General features: G+C 45.7%; 1 protein-coding gene across 1 annotated transcript in view; it reads right to left on the bottom strand.

The window, feature by feature from the left end:
• The window catches only part of Ice1 (interactor of little elongation complex ELL subunit 1), a 54,483-nt gene that overhangs the window by 22,121 nt on the left and 22,510 nt on the right, over positions 1-9,852 (bottom strand). Inside the window, exons 11-12 of the mRNA XM_057789466.1 lie at positions 2,578-2,664; positions 559-968 (exon numbers count right to left, since the gene is read on the bottom strand). Of these exons, the coding sequence (XP_057645449.1) occupies positions 559-968; positions 2,578-2,664 (497 nt within the window). The remainder of the gene's footprint in view (positions 1-558; positions 969-2,577; positions 2,665-9,852) is intronic.

The following is a 9,852-nucleotide window of genomic DNA, read 5'->3' as shown; positions in this document are numbered from 1 at the left end:
AGATCAGCTGTTTCGTGACTGCTGCCACTGCACCTCCCCCGGAGACCACACTCCTCAAGCCTTTAACAAACGGCCCCAGTGCCACGACCTCTATACAGAGAGTAAGAACTAGTCCTGATCCACATTCCTCCTGCTTCTGAACTGTCAATCCACTTCTATTCAGACTGTAACTAAACAGGAACTGAACAGAAACCCAGTCATAGTCCTTGCCTTTAGAGTCAAGAGTCTCCTGTCCCCCTACAAGTGCATACCAAGACTCCTTAGGGGAGCAAACAGTATGTAAACGCTTGAAGACAGACCCAAAGGCGACCTCTCCTGGGCCACGAGGGAGGAATGCAGTCATGGAGACTTTTCTGTAACCTTCACACATAGTGAAGAAAATCCCACCACAGATGCTGATGCAGAGGCCCTGGCACAGCCTTTTATTTTCATATGCTACTTCATAGAAAAACTAGCTACAAAAATGAACAGTTTTGTCTAAATACACTAATATCTTTGAAATATCTTGGACATAAGACAAACATCCACATGAAATTAAAATTCAGAAAGCCAACTCACATGAGCCAGGGAGGAAGATAAAGAGCCCAGGTGTGGTGATGTCACTGGAGGCGGTGAGGGCACTGGAGACAGAAGAGGAGGGGGAAGCTTGAAGAAGTCAATTGCAGCTTGAAGATCATCGTCAAAAAAATGTTCATGGTCATAGACATTGGTCCTGTTGCCATCACCAGGCCTCTGCACTGAGACTTCAGAATGACTTTCTTCACAAAAGGCATGCTCAGCGCTAGGGCTTCTTCCACCGGGCTGCTCTTCTTCTGCACTTTCAGAGGAAGTGAAGTCGCCCTCCACCTCCATAGACAGCTTGGTGAAGAAAGAATGCATATCGGAGGTCCTGGCAGGACTGCCTTGGCTTGGGAGCAATTCATCTTCCCCAGAAGCTCTTGATGCACTGATTTCTTTGGCAGGTTTTTCTGAGTAGGAGAAGCAGGCATCACATATTCAATGCCAGGAAAACTTACAAATTACATCCTGATAACAGGCCAAACTGCTAGTAGAAATAAGCCGAAATGGGCAGACAACTTTAACAATGTCAGTCAACTTCTAACATTGTATAGACTGGACAGGGATGCGCATGGACAGCGGTCCACTGAGGCACCACAACCCAGTGGGAAACACGGCAGCAGGGACAGAGGCCTTACTGCCTCATCACACACTGGAAGATGCTTTCCTTTCCACAATGGTCTCACGCACCTGTACACAATGCCTATGGGTAGGTTTGACACTGGTTGGCTTCAGATCGCTTTTTTAGAGAGGAGCATGGGGCTGCAGTGCACTGGGAAGCAGCGGCAGAGAGAGGAGCATGGGGCTGCAGTGCATTGGGAAGCAGCAGTGGAGAGAGAAGCATGGGGCTGCAGTGCACTGGGAAGCAGCAGTGGAGAGGAGCATGGGGCTGCAGTGCACTGGGAAGCAGCAGTGGAGAGGAGCATGGGGCTGCAGTGCAATGGGAAGCAATGGAGAGAGGAGCATGGGGCTGAAGTGCACTGGGAAGCGACCCCAGAGAGGAGCATGGGGCTGCAGTGCACTGGGAAGCAGCAGTGGAGAGAGAAGCATGGGGCTGCAGTGCACTGGGAAGCAATGGAGAGAGGAGCATGGGGCTGCAGTGCACTGGGAAGCAGTGGAGAGAGGAGCATGGGGCTGCAGTGCACTGGGAAGCGGCAGTAGAGACAGGAGCATGGGGCTGCAGTGCACTGGGAAGCAGCAGTGGAGAGGAGCATGGGGCTGCAGTGCACTGGGAAGCGGCAGTAGAGACAGGAGCATGGGGCTGCAGTGCACTGGGAAGCAGCAGTGGAGAGGAGCATGGGGCTGCAGTGCACTGGGAAGCGGCAGTGGAGAGAGGAACATGGGGCTGCAGTGCACTGGGAAGCAGTTGAGCTACACTGATGTGAAACAGATCAGAGAGTCATTAGTGGAGGGGACAGTCTTTCTTATGCAAGAATTCCAGTAACTAAATGCAGAAGGAATGGGATTAAAAAAAAAGTCTTCAGTGGGCAAATTGGAGGCAAATGAGCTCTACCATGGTGGCAACCCTCAGTGGGTAACAGTGTAACATATATTCTGTTACCAGTCCCCAGCACAGAGTGCTGAGCAGCAAAGGAAAGTGGAGTCTGGGACTGGATCCTGGACAGGTGGGAAATATGCATTTTCCGTGAGCCCCACTATTAACAGGACTGGGAAAGAGTTCTCAGAGAAGTTTCCCACTGTTTAACCGATGCTTTGTGAAAATAAAAGCAGCATTGCTACTTTGTAGTACAGGAAGACTCCTTGGTCTCCCACCCACAAGGCCCGACCTCCCATTGCTCTTCTGAGCTGCCACCAAAAGTTGACTGAATGTGCTGAGATCAGTCATACTGCATTACACAGTGTCGAGTACCACTCTCTGCTGTCCACTGGAGGCTGGGATCCATCATACTGCATTACACAGTGTCGAGTACCACTCTCTGCTGTCCACTGGAGGCTGCAGAGGAGCCTGAAGGAAACACTATCACATTCACATGTGAGCAGTCTCTGTGTATCTCTCACCTGGTATGCGCCTGCCGCTCTCCCCGGACAGCTTGTGAGCAGTGTTCACACAGAGCCACAGCTCTTTCAAGAGAACTTTCACCTTCCCTGGGAAGAGCAAAGGGTGAGATCAGTCACAGTTCCGTGGCACGGACTCCTCCCTCATCCACTTAGCAGGCAGTGCAGCCATAATAAGGATACTGAGTCATGAGGTCCAAGGTTGAGATATGAAGACAAGCATGGCTAACTTAGTTACAAGTAAGGCTGAGCAGTTGGCTCCCAGCTCTCCTAGTCCATCCAGGTCAACCTGGTTATCACCGGAGGCTCTAGCAGTCTGAGTTCCAAGCCCTGCATCTGAGAAGTTACCTGGATTATGATTAAACTACCCCAGAGTCTGTTTCCAAAGTACCCAAAGCAGCAAACAAGGACCTCTACATGCAAGAAACCAGGATACTTTTCTACCCTCCCGGAGGAGAGTCACAATGTCATAGAGCGCACGTGCCTTCTCTCAGATGTCCCCAGGCTAGCCCTTCTCAACAAGCGGAGGAAACGTTTCAGTGCAGCTTTAGGACTTAGTTGAGAGACTGCACATATGCTTAATCTCTAAAGCATGTCTTCTTTCATCGCAATCTAAGGTGCGCACAACTGTTTCTGACTTTTCCACTCCACTGCTACTCTCGGGATCAAGAGCATCTTCTCAAGTCACGATGAGTGTTTAGAGTTTGGCTGGAAAAGGTCCTGCTCAGTTCTCCCTGTAAAGGAGTTCACTGTTCGATACCTGCTGAGCTGAAGTAACACTAGTTATAAGTGTTTAGGGATGCCCAACATCTTTATGCTCCACCCTTGTTCTCTTAGGGATGCTGTGCAGACACCAGATAGTCTGAGCGCCAAGACTCGCTCATCTTCAGTTGGGTCAACAGAACACACTGCAGGTTTGCATGATATTCACACGGCCTCATCACACTCTTTCTCTAGTCCTGTTTTCAAGTAGACTTCTAGAGAGTCTGTGGCCAGAAAACCAATCTCCTGAAAAGTGGTCTGGCAGCTGCTTCCAGACCTGAACCTCTGCCATGGCTGCAGAGCCTGCACTGTGCAGGCTTCCCCGCTCTTAATCGTTTTTACAGTGGGGTGGCTGTCTCACGGCCAAGTGCCAGCACCAGCTCTAAAGGCCACCACTGGAACCACCGTGCTTTTCTGCTTCATCGACTTAGGGAGGAGAGATTTTTTTTAAAATCAATATCACATTTCTATTTTTAGTTGTATTAGCTGGGCTTTCTGAAGTTTTGAAAAATGTTCTAAAGAACTCTGGGTATATGGCTTATATTGTGGGAGTGGCTTCTCCAGCCTCTCACACCCCTTCTTTCAAAGACAAAGACAAACACTGAAGTTCCCCATGAAGACTACCTGTTTCCTCAGGAATCCCCAAAGAGGTTTGTCCGGCATAGAGGGATGCTTGGGTATGCAGCAACAGTACTTTCTTAACAGACAGTACCTTTAATTCACCCCACGGTTTCTGCACTCTTTAGTCCACATGGAATTGTTCTGAAGCCTGGACTTATTATTGGCCTTTCTGCTTTCATAGAGGCACTGCTGGGCCTATCTTAGCTGGCTCTCTGCTTCATGTGATCTGAGGCCCGTGTCCTATCAGCCTGCTGAGAGTCGTGTGTTACCCGTGCGGTATCCACCCACCCACCTTCCCACCCACATACAGCTTTCTGATTGGAGCTTGCCTTTTCTTCCTTATGGCTCCCTCCTGCCTATGCTCTCCCCTTTGGAATATTCTAACAGATAGATTTGAGATGTCTGGCTTCACTGCCACCTTTGATGCTGTCTCTCTGACTACATTCTCAGAGACCCTATACTTCATCTCCTGGGCCAGGAATTGAGCCCATCAGTGGTCAATACTTCATCTAGGTGGATGGGGTTTTAGCTCTCAAGGTCTCTACACCACACGTGATGACAGTGGCTATGGGCATGCCCCCAAACATGCTCAAGAACACTAACAGGTCTGAGCAGCTTCTTATGCACACGTTTAAACTGATTCTTCAGCCTTCTAGGATCCGAGGGCTCTTTCTTGCCACTTCTAGCTTTCAAAGTTTTTGTGAAAGGCTTAGGCAAACACTGATGGCAAAGTCTCCTTCTTTCCCTACACTCTGAGTCTACTATCTGTCAATCACTGTAGGCTCTACTTTCATAAATGCCATGGAAGGCTGGCACGTAGGCCCGTTTATGAGAGTTCATACCACATGTATAGGCATCTTATGCGGGTGCACAAGCATTAATCTCTAACAATTCTCACTGATAAGTCACACTGTAATAAACTACCCCTGGGAACAATGGTTTCTAGAACAGGAAGGCTGGTCCGTCATCCGTTTAATCAGATATTTGCAGAACACTAATGCTGCTGCTGGGATTTGGAAAGGTATCTTCTGAAACTTCTCTGCCATCGTGACTGTCAGCTTTGATCCCTTACCCTCACTTGTCTGCTGATGCTGATCTACAGCAGTGCTTCTCCAGCTTCCTGTGTTGTGACCCTTTAACACGGTTCCTCATGTTGTGGGGACCCCAACCAGAAAATTATTCTCATTGATAGTGGACAACATGAATTTTGTCATTGTTGTGACTCATAATGTAAATGTCTGTTTTCCGCCTGTCTTAGGCAACCCGGGTGAAAGGCCTGTTTGACCCCCCAAGGTGGCTTCAGAGTCAAGACGCTATCACTGCATAGTCTAACTGCTGAATAGAGCACCAGCTGGACTCGGGTACATAGCCACTTGTTTCCATCTAAATCAAGTCTTTTTTACTGGAACTTAGTAGGAGGAAAAAGTGACGTGGGCCAGCCTTTTGTAAAGGAAATTCAATCTAATGCTCTTCAGTGCCAAACTGGTCAATTCCTCCCAAAGCCAAGTATTAACAGGGAAAATCACTAAAGGATCAGTTAAGAATTATGAAATCAGCCGGGCGATGGTGGCGCACGCCTTTAATCCCAGCACTCGGGAGGCAGAGGCAGGTGGATCTCTGTGAGTTCGAGACCAGCCTGGTCTACAAGAGCTAGTTCCAGGACAGGCTCCAAAACCACAGAGAAACCCTGTCTCGAAAAACCAAAAAAAAAAAAAAAAAAAAAAAAGAATTATGAAATCATTAATGCATCGATGTGCACAGCTGACTTTATTTACTTGAAAAAGAAAATGTATAATAGACAATATTCCTGTCCTCATCAACAAGGAAGACTAGTAGTAACTAGTTCTTTGATGTTAACACACTTCAGGACACAACGACAGAAGAGTAACGGGAAGGCGGGGCTGTTTTTAGCAGGAAGGCCACGGGAGACTGCTGCCGCTCCATATTACAACAGAGTGGCACCCAACATGCTAATGAACTCCACGTAAAACCTGAGAGGGCTTAAAAAGGACACAGAGAGAATTTAAGACAGCTTTTTGTTGTTTGTAGGTTGCGTGCGGCAAAGAAATTGTCCTGACTCAGCAACAGAAAAAAACTGGCTGTTTTAAAATGCCGGCTTTCTGGGCTGTGCCGCCATTGCGATCTCTGTCTGGCTCCTGCGGGAGACAGAGCTTTTGAATGGAGCATTTGGAGTAAAGTGCTACGGCTTGCTTGGTGGCAATGTGGACTGCTGTGTGCCTGGAACTTGTGTGGCTCAGAGACACCAAATGGCTCTGAGGCAGGAGGGCTCAGCTCCACCATGCAGAACTCTGCTGGTCTCAGGCAGGAACTACCGTAATTACCACAATAACAGCACAGTTAAGGTTTAGACTGGGCAGGACACAGGTGGTACCGTATTACCCCTACATGGTGCAACTTAAGTTTTTGAGAATTGCTTAACATTTTAAGAAATGCTCCTGGATATTAAAAAATTTACAGATTCACAATAGTACAGATTCAGACACTGTTGGATGAATGTACGTAGGCTTGAGAGACAGAAAAAAATATATATAAAAAATAAAGTTAATGTCTTAAAAAAGGGTAAAGTCTTTAAAGAGACAGAGTACAGATAGTTATAGATTAAAAGAAATAAAGAAAAATAAGCCACGTAAAAATGGAAAATTCACAGAGAGTCTGGATTCTTTGTATTATTGTGTTTTCTTTAAAATTTTTGACTATAAAGGAGCTAAGTGCAGAGAGACATTTCATTATATGGGCTGCCAAGCTAAACCAGAATGGATATAAGGGTATTATGATTTCAGAATTTGGGACTAAGGATATGATGCTTTGGAGAGGGTCTTCTTTTGTTTTCACAGAGGATGCGACCCTGTGGATTTCTTCTATCCCAATATGGTATGATAGACCACACCCTCCTGAAAGGTTACTGTGAACACCCTCAAAAAATTACTTCACTCAACTGCCAACAGAGATGACCCTGGCACACAGGTTATACAATGAAAGACCTAATTAACGACGCCCCCATTCAGCAGGAAGAAGTTTGGAGAGAATAAACTGCGCCCATGTTCCCAAATATTGTTTATAAATGTTCTTTTACATTTAAAGGGGGATATGATATAGATATGAATAATTTGCATTGGTGTGGATTTTAAGGTCAATTTTGTTATATGTATATGTATTTCTGATCTTGATTAAGGTATTGTGATTGTAAAAATGTAATGTATAATTAGGAAATATAGGTTGCTAATGGATAATCATTGATAATAGTAAAGCTTGTAGTCATGTTAATTAGATTTTCTAGATATATAGAGATATATTTCAGTTAGATAGGCATTCTTCATATCTTTCAAAGACTGCAGAATATGGCATTTAAATGTTTTAATAACTTAGGACTTTTCATGACAATGAGACACGTCTGCTCCTGGCAGCACCAATCTACTTCAAGAGGATGATGGGCATCGAAGAGGCTCCTTATGGAGTTTGATAGTCATTTGGGCATGAAACTGCTCATGCCTGGACTGTTGCATAAACTGGACACAAAGAACCCACAGAAAAAGAACTGCTGAACTTGCCTAAAGGTGAGATGGTCTTTCGGGGTTCCTGATTCATGAAAGAGTCTATGAGACATTCTGCAGGACACAGCAAAAAGTGACTGAACTGTCTTTGGAATTTCCTGCTTGATGAAAATGTCTGCTGGATACTATGGGCATGAAGGCTAAAGATGGATGCCCCAACAGTACAAAAGAACTTTGGGTGACTGTCCAGGCAGCAAGATGTCCCTGTCATTTCTAGAGTTTGAAGTTTCTTAGTTCTTGTTTACTTAGGTAATACTATATCCTTCTGGAGTCTTTGATGGAATTGAAGAATGGTTAGTTATGTTATAGTTTTCCTTAGTTATGATAAAAGATAAAATAGATATAAATATTGTAACTGTAATTCTTGCTTGATAACTGTTTTGCTATATGTAATCTTACTATGTTAAAGTGAAAGCCTTTCTTTTTTGTTTAAACAGAAAAAGGGGAAATGATGGAGGTGGGTCTTGTATTAATCTGTTGCTTTCATTGGTTAATTAATAAAGAAACTGCCTAGGCCCATTTGATAGGCCAACCCTTAGGTGGGTGGAGTAAACAGAACAGAATGCTAGGAGAAAGAAGCCGAGTCAGTGAGTCGCCATGATTCTCCCACCTGACACAGACTCAAGTTAAGATCTCCCTGGTAAGCCACCTCGTGGGGCTACACAGAATATCAGAAATGGGTTAGATCAATATGTAAGAGCTAGCCAATAAGAGGCTAAAACTAATGGGCCAGGCAGTGATTAAAAGAATACAGTCTCCATGTAATTATTTCGGGGCATAAGCTAGCCATGCAGCCCCGCCGCTCCTATTACAACACTAGCCCCCCAGCCACACACTTTAGTAAGGGAAATTTCTAATTCCTAGATACAAAGCAATTGTAACTGTAACCTGCTCCGAAAACTTCAGCTCCACAGAGTCTGGAGACATGGTTCAAAGGCTAAGAGCACTGGCTGCTCTTCTAGAGGTCCTGAGTTCAATTTCCATCAACCAAAGTAGTGCACAACCATCCATGATGAGATCTGCTGCCCTCTTCTGGCCTGTATACATTCAGACATAATACTGTAGACATAATAAGTAAAATCTCAAAAGAAATAAAACAAACTGAGCGCAATACGCTATGGCTAATTGTGTTTGTTTGACACTTACCTTTGTCAACAGTTTTATCAGAACACAGCCACGCCAGTTCTTACGTGTACTGTGCACAGCTGCTGAGTAGTCACAATGAAACTGTTACCTGCAAACCCCATACTGCCTAGGATTGCTAACGTGCAGCTCACACACATCGTGGTTCACTCATTTTATTCCCAACTGGAATGAGGGACGATGCAGTCAGCTGTTTGGGTTTCACCCTACGGTCCTGCTGGCACATAAACTATCTGCAAAGAAGCTAGATGGTTCCATGCCAAAGAGACAACAAGAGTGCCCAGAGTCAGCAAGTGCTTGTAAGTTAGAAAGGTCTGAGGACACGTTGCTGAAAACAACAGTTTCATTCTCCCATCAAGCTAAACCGAGTGTGGCTAAGGTGCAAACAGGAGTCTTGGGCACAAAATAAAACCTATGTCCATGTTTAAATAGTTCAGAAAGAGAAGGAAAGCAGTCAAGGACCAAACAATCCACAGACCATCCGTACGCTAAGTCCTACCCCTCCCCTGTAGTCAGGCCCTGCCGTGCCTGCTGATGGGCACATGCATGGCACATGTGTCCTGCCTGTGCTCTGTAGCCAGCAGTGCTTGACTGCTCAATATGGCCTCCTCCCTGCCTTGTCCCCAGAAAACACACTTGATGTGGGATTCCCCTCTGTGTGGTGTGAATGTTTTATTGCCATCGGTTAATAAAGAAGCTTCTTTGGTCTATGGCAGGACAAGACTATAACTAGGCTGGACAACTAAACTGAACGCAGGGAGAAAAGGGCAGAGTCAGGCAGATGCCATGGAGCTGCCACAGGAGAAAGAAGCCAGAACCTTACTGGTAAGCCAAAGCCTCGTGGTGATGCACAGATTGGTAGGAATAGTCTAACCTAAGACATAAGAGCTAGCCAGATATACGCCTGAGCCATTGGTCTAACAGTGTTGTAATTAATACAGTTTTTGTGTCATTATCTGGGTGCAGTCTCCGTTCACACACACCGCAGAGCTGTGACCACAGTTCTCCTGCCTCACGCAGCGCTGGCACCCAGCACACTTAATGACTTAATCTGATGATAGACTGTAATCTGTCAGAAATCTCCTGTTGCTTGCTGAGAAGTGTGAGGCTTAGATAAATACTTTTCCTTTCCCTTTGACGCTTTCATTCATACACTTTAAGAAAATGGTTGTCTTTATGC

Source organism: Chionomys nivalis, chromosome 15 (assembly GCF_950005125.1).
Source record: "Chionomys nivalis chromosome 15, mChiNiv1.1, whole genome shotgun sequence".
Lineage (NCBI taxonomy): Eukaryota > Metazoa > Chordata > Mammalia > Rodentia > Cricetidae > Chionomys > Chionomys nivalis.
Note: the sequence above shows the minus strand (reverse complement) of the source record. Positions and strands in the feature narration are given on the sequence as shown.